This window comes from Triticum dicoccoides, chromosome 6B, assembly GCF_002162155.2.
Source record: "Triticum dicoccoides isolate Atlit2015 ecotype Zavitan chromosome 6B, WEW_v2.0, whole genome shotgun sequence".
Lineage (NCBI taxonomy): Eukaryota > Viridiplantae > Streptophyta > Magnoliopsida > Poales > Poaceae > Triticum > Triticum dicoccoides.
In genome coordinates, this window is record NC_041391.1 from 73,746,394 (window position 1) to 73,767,847 (window position 21,454).

At 43.6% G+C, this 21,454-nt stretch overlaps 1 protein-coding gene across 1 annotated transcript; it reads right to left on the reverse strand.

The window, feature by feature from the left end:
- Window positions 1-2,608: 2,608 nt before the first annotated feature.
- On the reverse strand, window positions 2,609-6,361 carry LOC119324776 (S-(+)-linalool synthase, chloroplastic-like). The gene is made up of 7 exons (XM_037598551.1): window positions 6,048-6,361; window positions 5,253-5,478; window positions 4,639-5,011; window positions 4,242-4,460; window positions 3,723-3,861; window positions 3,259-3,498; window positions 2,609-3,109 (listed from the first exon to the last, which is right to left on the reverse strand). Exons 1-7 carry the CDS (start codon window positions 6,225-6,227, stop codon window positions 2,837-2,839), a joined length of 1,650 nt encoding a protein of 549 aa, XP_037454448.1. The 5' UTR covers window positions 6,228-6,361; the 3' UTR covers window positions 2,609-2,836.
- Between the last annotated feature and the right edge of the window lie 15,093 nt (window positions 6,362-21,454).

Consider the following 21,454-nt stretch of genomic DNA (forward strand, 5'->3'; position numbering starts at 1 on the left):
GTAAAAACCGCCATGATCCAATTCAGATGCAAGATCTTGTTGACCTTGTCTGGCGCCACTCCTTTGACTTGCAAACCTTGCAAGGATGTCGTATTTTGGCGGCAACATGAATGTTGAAACTTTGTCACACTGGGGACAAGAGCATGGTGTATTTGCACGTTGTGCCTCCCATACATCCGTAAGAATCATGTTACGGGCTGGAAATCAAAGGCATGTATATCTCTGCCCATGGTGCCAAGGCCATCATTCAGCACTACTTCTAAGCCACCCTGCTGGGTACTAACCCCACCCTACCCACCTTCCTCGCCAGTGACATCTACCTTTGCTGCCTCAGGGCATGTATAATGGTGCTATCTTAGGAGTGACACATAGGATAAATGATGAGGTGGAGGAGAGAGAGCTCGTAAGAAAAGGCTTGTCTTCTCTTATCTAAGAGAAGACAAGAGATGATCTCTTAGCACAATATGTCTCACCACGTTTTTAGGAATAGCTAGTTATTAAAGATAAGGCTAAAAAAAGACCCATTGTAGACATCTTTTTTTGTCATCTCTAAATTACATGCAAGACTTAAGATAAGGTTGTCTTATCAACCATTGTACATGCCCTCATTAACATAGCCGCTCTGGACATCACCCAAGCAATGTCGATATAATCTCGTTTCACCTTAGAGGAGCTCACAAAAGGATATTTGCCATGTGTCCCGGGGCCTGGCGGGTACTCTTGAAGCACGCCAAGGGCGTAGTTGGTCATGTCCTCTTTGGATATTTGTTACTCTTGCTTGAAGATAAAATTGTATTGCACACGGTGATAGAGGCAGAGTTGGATGGAGGCATATGTCGCAACTAGGAGGCAAACATAGTGTTCCTCCTCTTGTTGCTTGAAGAACAAAATTGTGATAGACAAATACTTATTTTATATGTCTTGGACAATAACACCATTTTATAGGAGAATTCGGGTTAACAAAATATTATAATGCGACCATAAATAATGAACACAAAATATCGATGTTCACATTACAATATTGATCAATGTTGGAGATTTAATCACAAAAGATCAATGGTCACATTACAATTTTTTTTGACAAAAAATGGTCACATTACAAATTTTTTTGACAAAAAATGGTCACATTACAATAATTGTGCACGTAAGTCATAAACTTTCTTTGGCACCCCATCCCATCAATATGGTCAGCGGACATTACTTATTGATGGTGCTGGAATCATTCAAGTAAATGAAATTTCGAAGGATACCTAGCTGGCGTTAAAAGTCCCTGGTAAAGTCAAACATGTTGTATGGAAGGTACTGCGTGGACTAGTTCCATGTTACGGTGTGTTAACTAGTCGACATATTCCTGTTACTTGCCAATGCCTGATGTGCAAAATTGGTTTGGAGGATATACAACATTGCTTGTTCACTTGCACTAGATCGCTGGAAGTTTGGGCTGCTCTAGGCTTGGAGGAAGTCATTATGAAAGCTATGATGGAATATTGCTCGAGATCTGTTACTATGGAAATTTTAGAAAGAAACCACACAAACTGTGGGGACCTACCAATGGCGGAGCTGATTGTTGTCGCAGCGTGGTATATCTGGTGGCAACGGCACCAGGCTTGTGAAGGGTGAGACTATCCTATCGCCGGATCGTACAAGTGTTTCTATCAAAGTATTAGCCACAAACTTTATGAGAGCAGCGTGTCACAATTAACCTGTTCGAAAGCGTGACCACATGTGGAAGAGACCGCCTTAGGGTTTCATTAAAGTCAATGTGGACGCTGCATTTCATCATGACAGCCAATCAGGTGCCACGGGAGTTGTTGCACGTGATGATAAGGGGGATTTTCTGGCTGCAGCTAGCTGGTTTTTACCACATGTTAACAATGTTGATTGTGCAAAATTGAGTGCTATTTATAATGGGCTCTATCTGCAGCAAACGTTGGAGGTACCTGAGTGATTGTTGAATCATCTAGTACATTTGCGGTGCAAACCTTAAATCAGCACGAGGACTACTTCGGCCTTGAGTTGTGATAGTAAGGGAATGCCATAACCTTGCTAATGATTTTGGGACAGTTTCGTACGATCATTGCTTCCATGAAGCAAATGAGGTAGCAGATTCTCTAGCAAAACATTGCTTCAGCTCTAGAGCTTCCTCACTTTGAGATTTTACCCCTCCAGACTGTATTCCTCATATGCTTGTAAATGACCTATCTATTATTTGAGAAATAAAGTCATATTATTGTAAAAAAAGTATTTCCTGCAAGCAGAGCTGAACAAGATTGAACCAAAGAACCTGTGGCTATTGATAGATGAATCAACTACTATTCAAATTTCTTGATTATGTTAGTCCACGATCCAAGTCATGAATGCCACAACATCCTGTCCAGGCCTAGTGTGCATGACCCATCTGAATGCGCTTGCGTTGTTGCAGATCACTGGCCGCCGTACTGCCGGCCGCCCATCACGGTCACACGCACTTGTGCTTCTGCCAATAGGGTCTGTGAGAAGTTCGCTATGCACAAGAGAACTATACGTTCCCGCCGATGATGAGACAATGAGATAGAGGCGGATTAGGATCTAACTAGCAATCCGTGCATTGACAGTTCCATATTAGATAGTAGTATTTGATTCCATAACTTCACATGCATCACATACATTGCAACACGTGCATAACCTTGTAGGCGGCTCAAGGCATTTGACAAGTATATTTATTATATAACCACTAGGAAGTAGGAACACATTCGCTAATGGTGCATGATACTAGTTCACGTACAACTGGGCAACACTGCGAAAAATGGTGCGCTACATATATACAACTTATATACACAGAGCTAGCATGCATTATTCAAAAGAGCAACATCCTAGTGTAATCCTCCAGGACGGGGAGCCTCTGCTCATTGTCATAGCCATACATGATGCTGACCATCCTTGCGAAGTTGAGAGACGCCCCAATGAAGCTAGGTGGTAGTGTGGACATTGTGTTAGAGAAGCATTCCCTGTTTAGATCCTCCCATTCACCCGCGATCATATCCAACATGTGCTTCTCCGCATCAGCATGAGGGTTTTCTCTCTGGTACAAATCCTTGTATGATCCGTCGAGCCCTTCTTGCAACTCATCCTGCATGGGACGAATAATTTCTTTTCAGATCAGCCTAATTTTGGGAATGTCAATTTGGATGCACACCACCAGAATATGGTACGAGTGTAAATATATTAGTATTACTAATCATATAGTCTTGTGTGATAAAATTCTTGATGTATTCTGACCTTTGCACTCCTCATGTCATCCCAGAGCCTCATGATCTTTGCAGGGCAGGATATGACCCTAAGTATGTGGTCATTGTTGTCCTCTGTTAAATCATGCCCTAGCATGAATAAAAGATGCATAAATAAAAGTGGTGCTCCTGAAGTGATGATGCCATTTCTTAGGTAGTCCTTTGATGTAGGGATCTGATTAGTGGATAGCCATTTTCCCTCGATCATGAATCCATCAAACAAAGATACCCACTGCAAGGAAAAAAATGCATGGATGCAATTAGTCAAACAAAGATGCCCACTCCAAGGAAGGCATGAATGCAATTCTTCCAGTGTTATTTTCTTATATTTTATTTTAATACAATTAGTTACAAGGTATATGGTGCAAAGAAATATGTGAGGTGGTACTATTAATATATTTAGTTGATTAGACAAATTAAACTAAAAAAATTGAAAAACCATTCAAGTAGACATACTGCTTTCTTGAGGTGATTGATAGGGTTAAATCCATGCTCTTTTCTGACCATATCGGCAATATCATTTGTGATGGTGTAAAGAGCCTTGTAACATGATATCATGTAACTCGGTAGTGACTCAGCAGCTGCAAGATCCCACCTGTCAAAATGTGCACTTTGTGTGTGAAACTTCTATAACAGTATATGTTATTATGCATATGGTCTCAACTAACCCATGAGTTTGGTTATACCATTAGCAAAAATATGTCATTTTGTGCATAAGTAGCTTTCAATATGCAATGCTTTATCTTTTTTGTATGAATATATATGAATAATTATAAAGCTACCAACATATGGAATTATTTCTCGTAACCTAATGTTTATGTTAGACCAGTCCTAACATCTCTATATTCATGATCTCTCAAAATTAAAGAATTTTTAATGTTCAATTGGACATATTTAAGATGTCATTTATTTATGTATTATACTTCATTCCTAAAGTGCAGTGTTGTTGTTTATTATGGGAACATCAATGCTCACATTTTGATCGCCTCATTAAAGAGAGAGAGCTCCTCTTGTGTGGCGACAAGATCAAAGATGTCATCCACAATGTAGACCATTGATATAACCTTTGTGGCCTCAACCCGATATCTAGAGAAGGATAAACCGTCGAGGATAGTCATGGACCACATGTACCATTTCAGAACTTGGTACCTTGCAGCTGGTATTTCTTGAGCCAGTCCCAGATCAATCCACCATCTGTGTGAAAATGAAGTTTTCATAGTAAAAAAGAACCACACCATTAATTGTGCGAATACATGACCAATGAAAAATATTAATCTATAAATTCCAAGTGAGTTCTCTCTTGTCAATAGGTAGGTGGACAAATTTCCAGAATAACTAATAATGGAAGGGGTGTAGTTTAATATGTTTATACCTCTTAACCTCTTGCATTTCCCTTTGATGCTGCAACTTCTTGATCTGAAATTCTGCAAGTGCTAGCGTCTCAATTGCAGTGTGCCTAGTAGGCAAGTTTTGGAGGTAACTCAGATGATGCCTAGCCTTGTATTGCATCAAGCTCACATGGTAGGGATGGTCCAGTGACTTCATGACATATCTCGCAAGGTTTGGCTCCAAATACTTAATTGCAAATTTAAGGTGCTTGCTTGAGAATTCCTTTGCCTTGTAGAGTGAAGCTTCTCCCATGTTGAGGTGTGACATGTCTTGCAAGCTCAGCAACCCTCTAAGGTCTTTGCTATGCCTAAGTTTGAAATCACCATTATTGTTTGTGAACTTCCGAAGAACATCGTCTGCCACGCCAAGAAGAAGGGGTGTTAGGCGCATGCCATAGATAATGAAAATAATACGTCTCACGAGAGGTGTTTCTATGCTCCACAAAGTACTGCTATTTTTTTAGAACTTGGCCACTCTAAGACTAATTTCTTATTAGCAAAATTATCGCATAATATCATCATAGACCAAATTGCACTCACGTTTCCCAACACATGTGTGTTTATATAACTCAACACACTAAACTAGTATTTTACTGACCTGCCGAAAAAGAATATCCAGCTTCTCTCATCAACCTTAAGGAAAGGGTTGCGTCAAGTAGATCATCACTATGGATGAGATTCACACACGAGTCCATTATGTTATCAATTTCATCGTGGAAATAGTGGTCAATGCAGAGGCGCTTGAGGTGATCAACCGTGCTCAACATTCCTTTTCTGATCTTCAGATGTTGATGAAGCAATGCTTGAACATTCGATAGGCTTTTCTATTATTGCACATAGAGCAAACTTCTTTTTAGCAAGAATAGAAAGTCTAGAGAAGTGCAATATATATCATATATTATTTGATTTCATTACTAGATGATATCATAGGAAAATCATGCATATAATGTAGGTTTATATTTTATTAACATAGTTTCAAAACTAACAATCAAACATAGAGATAAAAAATTATGCTCATTCCAGTGACGCAAGGATGGCAATTTAGTTGACACACACGGCAATTTTCTATTGAAAAAGGAACTGACGCATGAAGTTGCCACCTTGGCAACTAAAGTTGTCATCCTCGCATCACTAAACTTGCAAAATGTTCGATTTGCCATGTGCTCGTACCTGACATTCGGCGTTACCATATTCCTTTTTTTTTTATATATGCTTTATCAAATTTAGAAAGCATGAATTTTTTGACTCGATTTATACGCCAGTTATTTAGGGACGGAGGAAGTATAATTAGCAAAAAAAAAAGAGAGGCAAATAAACATGCATGATAACTGCATTCAAAGTACGTGCTAATGTTGTGGTCCTATAAATATGTTTGTACCATAACAATATATACCTGGAAGTCAAAATCGTCGGACAGCTCATGGAACACCGGCTCCCGCCCGGGATATATCACCGTGGAAGGGCGAAATAAGCCACGGTTTTGGCCACTCCGGCCACCATTTCTGGCCACCGGCAAAGCGGGAAGGTGCAACGGCGCCGAGGATAAGGAGAAGCATACATGCGCAGCAGCCATCACTTGCTTGATTAATGTGACGTGTTACAGCTGATCGGCTGAGTAGGTTGATCGGCTGATTTTGTAGCGTGGATGATATGGGATGAACAAGAGTACGTAGCAGGCTGCTGCTTCTGCTATGTCTTGGGATGGATGGGGGATATGAGCAATGCATGCATGCCCTCCAGATTTATAGGGGGAGGGGAGGTTGAGCAATGCCGAGTGGCGAGCCATGTGGAAATTTTACTGAACGTCATGCATGCGCTAATCAAGTTTTGTTTTTCGTCTAGGGCTAGTGCACCATCCATTCTTTGTTTGGAGAGTGAACCATGCATGCACCACACACCATGCACCTTGCTCTGGACTCTGATGTCTAGTCTGGTCTTCGTTAGGAGACAAAAACCGCGACATCGTTCGTGCACACGGTTTCTCCATGCACTGCACCCGCAACTGGCAAGAGCCACACACGTAATAAGTACTCTATATATAGTACCTATATTTGTACGTCCTGCCACGTGAATGTCTCCATCTGACACCTGGGGAAATTAAAAGGGCCATCGAAAAGTCTGCCGATTGACCGGTTTTCCATCGGAAAAAGTCCATTTTAAACCTTAAACTTGTAGGGGTCGGACGAAATGAACCCTCAAGTCGAAATCCCGGTCGATTGCACCCTAAACTATACAATCCCGGTCTAAATCAAACCCTGACATTGTTTCAACTGGGATTCGTCTGGTGGGCCGGCCCGTTAGGGTTTTTTTTTCGTTCAAACACAAAAATTCCAAAGGGCGCATACCGGGGCAGATCCTATTTGACGCCTGCAGGCGTCAAAAGGACGTGGCTTCGCTGAAGCCTGCACACCCGACGCCTCATTTGGGCATCCCAGGGTCGCGATGATTTTTCTTCTTTTTCCTGTTTCTTTCCTTTCTTTTTTCTGTTTCTATTTCTTTTCTTTTCTTTTTCCTATTTTTATTTTTGTTTCTTTTTCGTGTATTATTACCAGTTCATTGCATATTTATGTTCAGCGTATATTTAAGAAAATGTTCAACATCTTTAAGAAAATGTTCATTGTGTATTTTAAAATTGTTCGACATATATTCACAAGAATGTTCAATGCATATTTAAACTTTGTTCAGTGTATATCACAAAAATATTCAATGTGTATTTAAATATTTGTTCAGCATATATAAAAAATATTCAATGTGTATTTAAATATTTGTTCAGCATATATAAAAAATGTTCAGGTGATGTAAGTTACTTCTTAAAGTCGGGCGCCCCTAATTTAACACTGGAAGACGGCAGGTCTGTTGGTTTGGAAGATGTATGCACTAGCGGCAGATCGCGAGTTCGAGCTTTACTCGTGAAACTATTTTCAAGCTAAATTTTTTCATGCGCCTGGATTTTTTAATATCCATTGAACATTTTCTTAATGTACGATGAACATTTTAAATTATACATAATGAACATTTTGGGAAAACTATGAATATACGTGTTGAACAATTTGCGAATATGCATTGGACATTTGTAATATACGTTGAACAATTTTCGAATACACATTAAAAATTTGTGTAATATACACTGAACAAATTTTAAAAACATAGGGTACAATTTATATTCATTGAGCAATTTTTAATATACAATGAACATTTTATAATGCATGATGAACTTTTTTGTAATATACCGTGAACATTCCTAAATATACAATGAACATTTTGTAACACTATAGGGAAAAAGAAACATTAAAAATAAAAAAATAAATCATAAAAAAGGAAAAAGGAAAAGATTATAAATATAAATATAAAAAATAAAAAGGAAAAGGAAAAGAAAACAAATAACAAACAAAAAACTGAAGCAACAACGCGCAGCACGGGCTGCCGCGAACTAGGCCGGCCCACCTGCGGGCGTTTCCTCCCCAATCCCGATCATTCTTTGCCACATCAGCAATCCCTGTTTGGAAAATGACCCGAAGGTTTGATTTAGACCGGGATTGCAGAGTTCAGGATGCAATCGACCGGGATTTCGATTTGAGGGTTTGTTTCGCCTGACCTCTACAAATTCAAGGTTTAAAATGGACTTTTTCCGTTTTCCATCGGTTGCTGCCTGTCAAGCTCACGACAATGTAGGTATGCCACATATTATAACCTACGTACTGAAACACTGCTGCCATTATCAACTTTGACCCCCAGCTGAACCATGCATGCACAGTAGCTAGCTACTAATAGAGCGGTCAAAAGACATTTACCCCACCTCCACCCCCGAAATGTAACGTGTGTGTACAATACAACGACTGGTACAGCTTCCATTGTCTGGTAAGTGACGCTTTCTCGAATTCTTGAGTCAAATTGTTACTTTTGGTTGTTACATACAAGAGCACTGTTCAGCAACGTAACATTGATGTTGAACGGAAGATAGACGCGAAAAATAGAAAAAGGGACACAAAGGATGGAGTCTTCACGGAGACGGGTGGCCCCGCAATGAGTCAAAGCTCTAGATCCAGTGCATCTCTCAGCACCTAAAAGAAAGTTTTTATTCAACACGAAATTGTATTTCTAGCCATTTATCGACCTGAAGTTAGCTTTCTTACAAATTTAGAAAAACACTCAGTTATGTCCATGTCACCCGCAAAAAAATTATGCTGTTGATGCATCTTTTAAGTTATTTCTCTTAGAAAGCAGCCTATAGGTATACGTAGAAGACAACCTACGTACTACTGAACCACTGCTGCCATTATCAACTTTGACCCCCAGCTGAACCATGCATGCACAGTAGCTAGCTACTAATAGAGCGGTCAAAAAGCATTTACCCCCCAAAATGTAACATGTGGGTGTACAACGACTGGTACAGCTGGCATTGTCTCGTGTGTAAGTGGCGCTTTCTCGAATTCTTGGGTCAAATTGTTATTATTTAAATTTGAAAAATTGTTATTATTTACTTTTGGTTTGTTACATAGAAAGAGGACTGTTCATCCACGTAAATTTGATGTTGAACAGTGGATAGACGGGAAAACTAGAGAAAGGGACAGAAATGGCGGAGTCTTCGCGGAGACTCATGACTCCACAATGCGTCAATGGCCCAGTGAATCCCTCAGCACTGCTTCATTACCAACCTACAGAAGGGTCTTTTTTTCAGAAGAGAGGCGTCACGCCTACAAAAGGGATTGATCAGCCCACTTAAGTGAATATACCATTTCACAACCTAAAAAATAAAGTTTTTCTTCGACGTGAATTCATATTTCTAGCTATTTATCGATCTGTATGTAGCTTTCTTACAGTTTTAGAAAAACACTTAATTATGTTTATGCTGTCCATGTCACCCGCAAAAATGTTATGACGTTGATGCATCTTTTACAGTCTTTCTCTTAGAAAGCAGCTTATAGCTAGAAGACATCCAGGTGGGTAGTATTTCACGCTCTCTCAACATTATGAAATAGTGGTACAAATATAGCACTAAGTTACACCACAAAAAGTCCCCATCGATATCTGGTAGCAGCATGCCACCAAACAAAGAGAATCTCGTATCAACGAGAGATTTTCCATATCTGAGGAAACAAACATGTAGAGGAGAGTGACCTTTGACTACGAGAAAACAAACACTAGTAGGTTCATGCTATTCGGTACTAACATTAACGACGAAGAATTTGTTACTTTTCCACACCTTTTCTACTTATACGTCATTGCATACGTTGGAAGTCAAAAAGAACATAAGAAAATGTGTACAGTAAACTGATAAAATTGTATACGTGGCGTAAAACTGCAAACGTAAAAATATGACATAAAATATAAATATAGACATTTTTTTTGTGGTTTTACATGGTTATGACTTGTATCTTGCATTTCTGATGCCGATTTTTCGTCAGGGGTCAGGATTTATGTAACTATTTGTATATTCTATATTTCTGATGCCGATTTTTCGTCAGGGGTCAGGATTTATGTAACTATTTGTATATTCTAAATGCAATGACACACCAAAATCATGGTACGAAAATAACGTATTCCGGATCCTAAGCACTGAATAGCATTTGGTGTGCGTATGCGTTTGCTGCTATATTTTGTATCAGTTGATGGTGATCATGGGATAATGTGGAACTTGACCCTAAGAAACTTGAGTGACTTACTAGGGAATTTATGTCCAGATTTGGATTGTGTGCTGTCAGTAGACTTCATACTGCTGAAATCTTCTCATTGTAGCCTGTCGCACTTTTATAATCTGGCTACATTTTTTGTGACCATACATATTAAGTTTGTGATAAGTGCGTTGGTTATATACATTCTTGATACAGAGAGCGGAGACGATAAGAACTTCCTTCTAGAAATATATATCATGGGGTCGCTAGCTAGATGGTCCAAACGGATATTTCCCAGAAACCACAAATGTACACGACATTGACATCGAGTGATGTTTTTACTTTCTAGCTATTGACAAGCTGGCAATGCACTTGTGGATCTCAAGTTGTCGTCTGACGTATAGACATGAGAGACCGTGTGATGAAGTATCGTGACATATATACATGTATGGTCGTCATGCATGAAGTATCCGACTAGCTATGTACCACGTGTGAAAAGTATTATTTGGCTGGACACAACAAGAGTCGCTGCCTCAGCTATGTTGCTGTCTGGAGAGCCTGTTGGTTCAAGAAATTACTGCTGAGATTGGCTGCAGTTCGGTCAGTGACCTAGCTATCATCCCTTAGACTGGCTGGAGTGGAGCCATATTCAAGCTTCCTCTAGAAGCGAAAGCGCACTTCGCTGCACCGTCTGTGTTCTGACTGCAGATTGTACAGTTGTTATTTTACTTTGGGCCCCTGAATCTCCTCAGGTTTCACATTTGTGAGTCGAAGAAATTTCCTCTGGCGAATTTATATTGCATCAGTGTTTGTCTAGTGCACCATCCATTCTTTGTTTGGAGACACCATTCACCATGCTCTGAAGACTGAACTCTGATGTCTAGTCTGGTCGTCGTTACCAGACAAATACCGCGACATGCATCGTGCACACGGTTTCTTCCTGCACAGCACCCACAACTGGCAAGAGCCACACACGTAAGTACTCTATATACCTATATTTGGACGTTCTGCCACGTGAGCGTCTTGATCTGACACATGGAGAAATTAAAAGGGCCATCGAAAGGTCTGCAGATTGACCAGTTTTCCATCGGTTGCTGCCTGTCAAGCTCACGACAATGTACGTATGCCGCATAATATAACCTACGTATTGAACCACTGCCGGCATTACCAACGTGACCCCCAGCTGAACCATGCATGCACAGTAGCTAGCTACTAAGCACAAAAATCGCCCCCTGGGGGCGAGCCGGCGAGACACTAGGCGCTAGGGCGGTTTTTCGCCCAGTCACCGTCCCCAGCTCGCCCCCAGGCGCCGAAATTGGCCCACTTTGCAGCCCAATTTCGGCGAATAAACGGCCCATATGAGCGAGAATATGCCCATATTCGGCGTGGTTTCGCCATTTATCGGCGTTCATTTATCAACATAATTATTCCTTATCACATATTTCATCACAGAAAAATCAAATACTTCAACAAAATAGTACAACAACAAATAGTTCAATACAAATTATATAGTTCAACAAATAAAAACTCGTATTTCATCACGCGGCGTCCCCCTTGAGCCTTCATAGGTGCTCAATCAGATCTTTCTGCAGTTGATGATGCACCTGTGGGTCTCGGATCTCTTGACGCATACTGAGATAGGCAGTCCAAGTTGCCGGTAGCTGGTGATCAACTTCGGCTAGAGGACCCTGCCTGTAGTATGGTTCAGTGTCAAACACTGGGTCTTCTTGCTCACTCTCGATGATCATGTTGTGCAAGATGACACAGCAAGTCATGATCTCCCACATTTGATCTTTTGACCATGTCTGAGCGGGGTACCGAACAACAGCGAATCGAGATTGGAGCACACCAAATGCCCGCTCGACATCCTTCCTGCAAGCCTCCTGAACCTTCGCAAACCAGGCATTCTTGCCTCCTGGCACAGGGTTTGAGATCGTCTTCACAAATGTCGACCATCTCGGATAGATGCAGTTAGCTAGATAGTACCCCTTATTGTATTGGTGCCCATTGATCTCGAAGTTCACCGGAGGAGAATGGCCCTCAACGAGCTTGGCAAAAACAGGAGAGCACTGCAACACGTTGATGTCATTGTGAGTTCCTGGCATACCAAAGAAGGAGTGCCAAATCCAGAGGTCCTGTGTGGCTACCGCCTCAAGCACCATACTGCAACCGCCTTTGGCGCCTTTGTACATCCCCTGCCAACCAAATGGGCAGTTCTTTCATTTCTAATGCATGCAGTCGATGCTTCCAAGCATCCCAGGAAATCCTCTTGCTGCATTCTGGGCTAGGATCCGAGCAGTGTCTTCCGTATTAGGTGCTCTCAAGTATTGTGGCCCAAACACTGTCACCACTGCCCGACAGAACTTATAGAAACACTCTATGCTGGTGGACTCGGCCATGCGCCCATAGTCGTCGAGTGAATCACTGGGAGCTCCATATGCAAGCATCCTCATCGCTGTCGTGCACTTCTGGATGGAGGTGAATCCAAGAGCGCCAGTGCAATCCATCTTGCACTTGAAGTAGTTGTCGAACTCCCGGATGGAATTCACAATCCTGAGGAAGAGCTTTCGGCTCATCCGATAACGGCGCCGAAATGTTCTCTCGCCATGAAGTGGAGCATCGGCGAAGTAGTCGGAGTAGAGCATGCAGTAGCCTTGCAGACGATGCCGGTTCTTTGCTTTCACCCGCCCCGGCGCCGAGCCACCTCGACGCGGCTTTTCATTGCTCGCCAGCAGCTGGGCGAGGGCGGCGAGCACCATCAGATGCTCTTCTTCCTGGACGTCGGCCGCGGCTTCCTCCTCCAGCAGCGCGGCGAGCTCTTCCTCCTCATCGGAGTCCATCGCCGAGTCAGTCAAAACGCCGAACACCTTGCGCTCGTGGGCGTGTACCCGCCGTTAAACCGCGCCTCCGCGGCCGGAAACGGCGGCCGGCACCGCCTAGTTCTGCGGGGAGGGGTTGCCGCGGCGAAGCGCTGCTATTTTCAGGCGGGAAATGGCTATCTAGGCAGAGTAGGCCGGCGACCGTCGCCGGGATACAGCTAGTGGTGGCCGAGGGCGCGGGGGGTGCGAGGCGAGTCGAGGAAGAAAAACTTGACTTTTCCCCTGTCGGTGTGGGCCAGGCGCGCTTTTCACTAGCGCCGGAGCCCCCAACGGCTCCCCAGCGCGCCGGGTTCGGCCTGTGACCGCCCGGCGGAAAAAAGGCCCGAACCGGCGATTTTCGGCGTCCTGGGGGCGCGACTGGGACGTTTTTTCGGCGCCGGCGCGAAAAAATCGCCTGGGGAGGCCTTCTTGGGGGCGCGGCTCGAGATGCCCTAATAGAACGGTCAAAAACCATTTACCCCCCTCCCGGCTCCCCAAATGTAACATGTGTGTGTACAACGACTGGTACAGCTGGCATTGTCTCGTGTGTAAGTGTCGCTTTCTGCAATTTCTGGATCAAATTGTTATTATTTACTTTTGGTTTGTTACATACAAAGAGTAATGTTCATGCGAACCAACTTGTGGTTGAGATGGTTAGGTGAACAGTGGTATCCCCAACCCACCAGGGTTCACATCCTGGTGCTCGCATTATTCCTGGATTTATTTCAGGATTTTCGGTGATGCGCTTTTAGTGGGAGGAGACGTTTCCGTCGATGACGAGGCGCCTATGGTGACTTCGTAAATCTCAAGATGATATGCCGGCTCAGTCTCTCGGAGGTGCTCATAGAGTAGGGTGTGCATGTGTGCGTTCATAAAGGTGGGCGTATGCGTGTGTATATGAGCGCTTGTGTCTGTACTAATGCTTAAAAAAAGAGTACTTTTTATCCACATAAATTTGATATTGAACGGAAGATAGACGACAGAAGTAGAAAAGGGACAGAAAGGTGGAGACTCTTCACGGAGACTTGATCATGGCTCCGCAGTGATTCAATGCTCAGTGGATCTCTCCGCACTGCTTCATTAGCAGCAGACTAAGGGCATCTACGGCCGGACGCCTCAAACCCGTCTTATATGCTTGGGTGGGTAGCCCGGTCACTGACCCGTCACGTTTTTTGACCAAATGGACGTCGCAAACGGGCCTCAAACGCACGGGTTAACCAACACCCCTCGTATCCAGGCTAAATATGGGGCAAATATGGGGCACCCGGGCACGCCCGTCACATCGGACCCGGCCCATTCTGGCTCACCCGATCCCACATATATTCATCCCCATCCGCTCGACGGAGCAAACGCTAACCACTTCACTTCACTCCCCTCCCCTTCCCTCCGCCACCCGAGCTCGTCTCCGGCAAGTTCCTGTCGTCTCCAGCATGGCAGGCAGCGGATCGGACTCCGACCACTCCGGATCCATCGACAAGGGTGTCATCCCGTGCGGGTTGGAGGAGGCAATGGCAATCCGCATTGCACTCCGCCGATCCCGGGAGGACCGACCGACGGACGGATCCGTCCGCCGCTACGCCATAGCGTCGGCTCACCGGGCGCTCGGGTCCTCTGGTACGGGATCCTTGTGGTCCTGGCTGAAACACCTCTCCTTCTCTATCACCGTTCGGGTAGAGTATGAGTCCCACCGGGAATGGGTGGCCCGCCGTGGGAAGGAGAGGATAAGGGCCTCTGAAGAGGAGGAAGCCATCCGCGCCCGCATTGTGAAGAAATGGCAGCAGAGAAACACGCGCGCCCTCGCCCTTGAGCAGAATCGGGTGGTCTATGCCATGACCGGACTGCCACCGAAGGTGGAGAAGGAAGACATCTACGGCGAGGACTAATCCGTCTTGATCCGATCTGCGTCTTCGACAGGTACTTTGGCGAGAAGGTCGGCAAGGGCAGCCGTGGGTGAACTCGACCATAGCCAAACATGCCAAATATTGGTAGTCCGATGGCATGTTAGTTAGTACTGATGGAGTAGCCGGACGATGTCTGTGCATCGATATAGTTGCATGAGTTTGTATGGATTTGATATACGGTAAGTGAGGTGTCCGGATGTGGACACCATTATTTAATGGGTGCCCGGTCAGTGCCCGCGGGCGTTTGAAGGGTCGGATTTGCCAAGTCAGACTGTAGATGCTCGAAAGAAGGGACTTTTTTTCATAGGAGAGGCGTCACACCTACAGAAGGGATTGATCAGCCCACTTAAGTGAATATTCCATTTTGCAACCTAAAAATTAAAGTTCTTCTTTGACGCGAATTTGTATTTCTAGCAATTTATCGAATCGTACGTACCTTTCTTATTTATTGATTTGGACATAGCTTTCTTATTTATCAATCTGCACGTAGCTTTCTTAGAGCACGGATGTAATTAACTTGTGTGACAAACATATTCACCAACATACGTATATATATCGTACGCCATCCCTTTTTCGTGTTAAGCGTTGTTGGCTTTGCCGCCCGATCAACTTTGTTTGCCTCGTGTAGTCAGTTGAACTTTGCTTGTTTGTTCATGGGTTAGTAGATTCGTCATTGGGTTCATCATTTGACCTAGGTAGGACAAATTGAACCATCCATAATCAGAGACTATGCGTACGTGCATCATCTGTGCATGCATGTATCATGTGTATAATCTCGGCAGCAATGGATCTTTTTTTTTGCGGGTGCAAAAACACTTGAACAAACCCTACCAATGAGTGATAAGACCGTGCCCGGAGGCGGCAACAATATTTACTCACGGTACGCCGTCGGTGGATGCAAAAGAAAGACCGTACTGATATTTTCAAGGAGTTGCTGGTAATTTCTTCATTTTGTAGATAGTTCTTTTAAGGACTGGTTTTCTTTAATATATGTCCATCGGCATTTTAAGAAAAAGCCATGGCATCTATTTCGCCGTGTGGATGGAGCTTGCGCCAGTGCCTCCATCTCCCTGTTGGCTGAGTAGCACGTGTCTATCATCCTCAAGTGTGCGCTCTGATCTCAAATATTCGGCCAAAGGTCAACGCCACCCTTGATGAAATCATAAAAACTGTCATGATCCTATTTAGATGCTAGATTTTGCTTACCTTGTTTGGTGCTCCTTTGACTTCATTTTGTTGGAAAACTTTTAATCTATTCATCATCAATCATGGCAGCACTGTGAACACTAAAAATAGTAAAAACTACATCCGGATCCATAGACTACATAGCGACGCCTACAAGGATTGAAGCGAGCTAAAGGCGCACCGCCGTTGTCACCCCTCTCTCGCTGGAGCCGGGAAAAACTTGTTTTAGTAAACAGTTGAGACGTTGTGCTAAGGCCCCATAGGACCAACACACCAGAATTACAACCACCACCGATGAAAATAAACGTAGATCGGAAGGATCTGACTTGAAGACACATAGAGATAGACGAGCGAAGATCGAATTCGATCAGATCCACCAAAGACAACCACTGACCGAATCTCGTGAGCTTCATCGAAAACATACCTCCACATGCCCTCCGACAACGCTAGTTGCAGCGCCGGGACGGGGGCTAGGCGGAGAACTTTATTCCATCTTCAGGGACCCCCCTCCTCGTCTTCCAGAGCAGGACACAAGCCCTAAACGAACACAAAGGACATCTAAAAACGGAGAAGGAGCCCTCCTACCGCAAGGACCGAGATACACCACGCCTCCATGGCCTAAGGTCATAGGAGACAAGGTAGACCTACGGCGCCACCGGCCGGAGGCAAGAAACCCTAGTCTGCCTGCCTCGCGAGAGCACACATGTGTCATTTGACTTCCATGCCTAGCAAGTGTGTCATGTTTTGGTGGCAACATGAACAATTTTTTTCCCATTGGGGATAAGAACGTGGTGTCACGTTGTGCCTCCTCCCACACATCCGCAAGAAGCATGTTACGGTGCTGGATATCGAAGGCATGCATGTCTCTGACCATGTTGCCAAGGCCATCATTCATCACTACCTCTAATCCACCCTGCTGGGCACTATCCCCACCCTACCCCCACCTTCCCCACTGGTGACATCTACCTTTGATGCCTCATTAACATAGTCACTCTGGACGTCGCCCAAGCAATGTCTGTATAATCTCGTTTCACCTTAGAGGAGCTCACAAAAAGGATATTTGCCATGTGGCCCAGGGCTGATGAGTTCGACCACGTTCTCTTAAAGCACGCCAAGGGCATAGTTGGCCATGTCCTCTGATGAAGTTTGTTACTCTTGCTTCAAGATAAAACTGTATCACACACGATGATAGAGGTAGAGTTGGATGGAGGCTTATGTTGCAACTAGGAGGCAACATAGAGTTCATCCTCTTGTTGCTTGAAGAACAAAATTGTGATAGACAAATAGTTGTTTTTACATGTCTTGGACAGTAACATCATTTTATAGGATAATCATGGTTAACAAATATTCTAATGTTATCTACTCATGTACACAAAAGAGCCATGCTTGGTACCCCCCCCCCCCAAAGAAAAGTATACAACTTATCGTGCAGATCAATGGTCGATATTACAACTTACCCCTCGGTTAAAAGGGCACTTTAGTCAATCTAATTTCATGGTGAGAAGGCTCGATTCGTAGTAAAAAGGCTCAACTCGCAGTCAACATTGCCTAGAATCAATGGCTATTAATACATGAATTAAGTACTACTACCTCCATCCTGGTTTATCAGTTCCCTTTGTATGTTGTGCCAAATTTTTGACTATAAATTTAACTTACAAAATATGAATGCATGTCACCAACCATTATAATGTTGAATTCGTATTAGAACATAGTTTCCAATTATATTATTTTTATGACATGCATTAGCATTTTGTTAGTTAAATTTAGAGTCAAAATTTGGTATAGAATAGAAAGGGGACTAATAAACCAGGAAGGAGGTAGTACTAATCATATTCGTTGATTATCTTAGCCCACGATCCAGGCCATGAATGGTACAATATCCTGGTAAGACCTAGTGAGCATGACCCGCCTGAATGGGCTTTCGTTGTTGCAGGTCGCTGGACGCCGTCCCGTCAGGCACCCATGACGGCCGCATGCACTTGTGCTTTCGTTGATAGGGCCAGTGAGAAATCTGCTGTGCACAAGAGAACTAGACATTTCTGCCGCTGTGCATTTCTAATATTATATGTGGACGACATATTGCTGATTGGAAATGATGTAGAATTTTTGGATAGCATAAAGGGATACTTGAATAAAAGTTTTTCAATAGAGATAGATCAAGATGCTTAATAGGACTTTCACAAAGCACATACCTTGACAAAGTTTTGAAGAAGTTCAAAATGGATTAGTCAATGAAAGGGTTCTTGCCTGTGTTGCAAGGTGTGAAATTGAGTCAGACTCAATGCCCGACCACTGCAGAAGATAGATAGAAACTGAAAGTCATTCCCTATGCCTCACCATAGGTTCTAACATGTATGCTATGCTGTGTACCATACCTGATGTGTGCCTTGCCATAAGTCTGGCAGGGAGGTACCAAAGTAATCCAGGAGTGGATCACTGGACAACGGTCAAGAACATCCTGAAGTACCTGAAAAGGACTAAGGATATGTTTCTCGATTATGGAGGTGACAAAGAGTTCGTGGTAAAGAGTTACGTCAATGCAAGTTTTGACACTAATCTAGATGACTCTAAGTCTGAATATGGATACATATTAAACATAGGAGCGATTAGCTAGAGTAGCTCCATGTAGAGCATTGTAGACATAGAAATTCACAAAATACATACGGATCTGAATGTGACAGACCCGTTGACTAAACTTCTCTCACAAGCAAAACATGATCACACCTTATTACTCTTTGGGTGTTAATCACATGGCTATGTGAACTTGATTATTGACTCTAGTAAACCCTTTGGGTGTTGGTCACATGGCGATGTGAACTATAGGTGTTAATCCATGTGAACTATGGGTGTTATTCACATGGCGATGTGAACTAGATTATTGACTCTAGTGCAAGTGGGAAACATTAGGAAATATGCCCTAGAGGCAATAATAAAGTTGTTATTTTATATTTCCTTATTTAGGATAAAGGTTAATTATTTATGCTAGAATTGTATTGACCGAAAACCTAAATACATGTGTGAATAGATAGACAAACACTGTGTCCCTAGTGAGCCTCTACTTGACTGCCTCGTTGATCAAAGATGGTTAAGGTTTCTTAACCATGGACATGGGTTGTCATTTTATAACGGGATCACATCATTAGGAGAATGATGTGATGGACAAGACCCATCCATTAGCTTAGCATATTGATCGTTCAGTTTTATTTCTATTGGTTTCTTCATGTCAAATACATATTCCTTCGACTGTGAGATTATGCAACTCCCGGATACCGGAGGAATGCCTTGTGTGCTATGAAACTTCACAATGTAACTAGGTGATTATAAAGATGCTCTACAGGTTCTCCGGAGGTGTTTGTTGAGTTGGCATAGATTGAAATTAGGATTTGTCACTCTGAGTATCGGAGAGGTATCTCTGGGCCCTCTCGGCAAAACACATCATAAGAAGCCTTGCAAGCAAAGTGACTAAAGAGTTAGTTGTAGGATGATGTATTAGGGAAGGAGTAAAGAGACTTGCCGGTAACGAGATTGAACTAGGTATGAAGATACCAATGATCGAATCTCGGGCAAGTAACATACCGATAGAGACAAAATGAATTACGTATGTTGTCATAACGGTTCGACCGATAAAGATCTTCGTAGAATATGTAGGAGCCAATATGAGCATCCGGGGTCCGCTATTGGTTATTGACCGGGGAGGTGTCTCGGTCATGTCTACATAGTTCTCGAACTCGTATGGTCCGCACGCTTAACGTTCGATGACGATTTAGTATTATATGAGTTACGTGATTTGGTGACCGAATGTTGTTCGGAGTCCCGGATGTGATCATGGAAATCACGAGGAGTCTCGAAATGGTCGAGAGGTAAAGATTGATATATAGGACAATAGTTTTCAGACACCGGAAGTTTTCCGGAGTGTATCAGGTATTTATCGGAGTACCAGAGGGGTTACCGGAACCCCCCGGGGGAATATATGGGCCATATGAGCCATAAGAGGGGAGCACACCAGCCCACAAGGGGTTGCGTACCCCCCTATGGAAGGAGGCCAAGTGGGAGAAGGGAAAGAGGGGGTTCGCCCCTCATCCCCCCGCCCCCGTCTCCTTCTCTCTTTCCCCTTCCCTTTTCCCCCTCCGGCAATTATGGAAGGGGGGAGGCCGAATTGGGAAAGACCCCAAGTAGGATTCGGCCTACTTGGGGGGCCCCCTAGCTGCCTTTCCTCCCCTCCCACCTATATATTTTGGGGAAGGGGGCGGCTAGAACACACAACATCAATTATTAGCCGTGTGCGGCGCCCCCCTCCATAGTTTACACCCCGGTCATTTCTCGCGGTGCTTAGGTGAAGCCCTACGCGGATCACTTCACCCCATCACCGTCACCACGCCGTCGTGCTGACGGAACTCATCTACTTCCTCCACATCTTGCTCGATCAAGAGGACAAGGGACGTCATCGAGCTGAACGTGTGCAGAACTCGGAGGTGCCATACGTTCAGTACTTGATCGGCCGAAGCTAGAAGAAGTTCGACTACATCAACCACTTTGTCAAACGCTTGCGCTTTCGGTTTACAAGGGTACGTAGACATACTCTCCCCCTCGTTGCTATGCATCTCCATGGATAGATCATTGCGTGTGCTTAGAATATTTATTGTTTTCCCATGCAATGATTCCCAACAGCGGGAGAGGAATGGCATCCTCACTCGGTGTTGCATCCTCCTGACACTACTAGAAAAAGGCCTACTAATGACGCACCACGTGGTGCGCCATTAGTATAGCACACGGTGCGCCATTAGTATCTGGTATACTAATGGCGCACCACATAGAAGTGCGCCATTGGTAACATATTTTTTTCAATTTTTTTTCAGATTTTTTTTTAAAAAAAAAATTCAATTTTTTTTCTTAATCTCAGATCAATATGCTTAATCTCAGGTCAAATCGAACTCCGTGGTCAAACTTCCCGAAAGGTCACCCATCCTCACACTACTCCAGCCCAAGCACGCTTAACTTCAGAGTTCTATCCAACCCCAGCAACAGCTCACTTCACAGCAATGAAAAAAATAGCGCGCTACAGCAAAATAGCGCCGACCTCAAAATATGCTATTAGCATGCTATATCGCGCTATAGCGTGCTATTATCGAGACATTGTACACTATATATATTTAGCGAGGCAATTCTCAATATGCTATAGCATGCTATTAGCGACGCTATAGCGCGCTATTTTTTCCAATGCTTCACAGGCACTTATTGATATAT

Excerpts from the sequence above, each read along its gene's own strand:
- LOC119324776 (XM_037598551.1), bottom strand. The coding sequence starts at position 6,227 with ATGGCTGCTGCGCATGTATGCTTCTCCTTATCCTCGGCGCCGTTGCAC. Across the intron at positions 5,012-5,252 it reads TGGATATTCTTTTTCGGCAG|ACGATGTTCTTCGGAAGTTC; the intron begins GTCAGTAAAATA and ends TTGGCGTGGCAG. Across the intron at positions 3,499-3,722 it reads TCAATCACCTCAAGAAAGCA|TGGGTATCTTTGTTTGATGG; the intron begins GTATGTCTACTT and ends TTTTCCTTGCAG.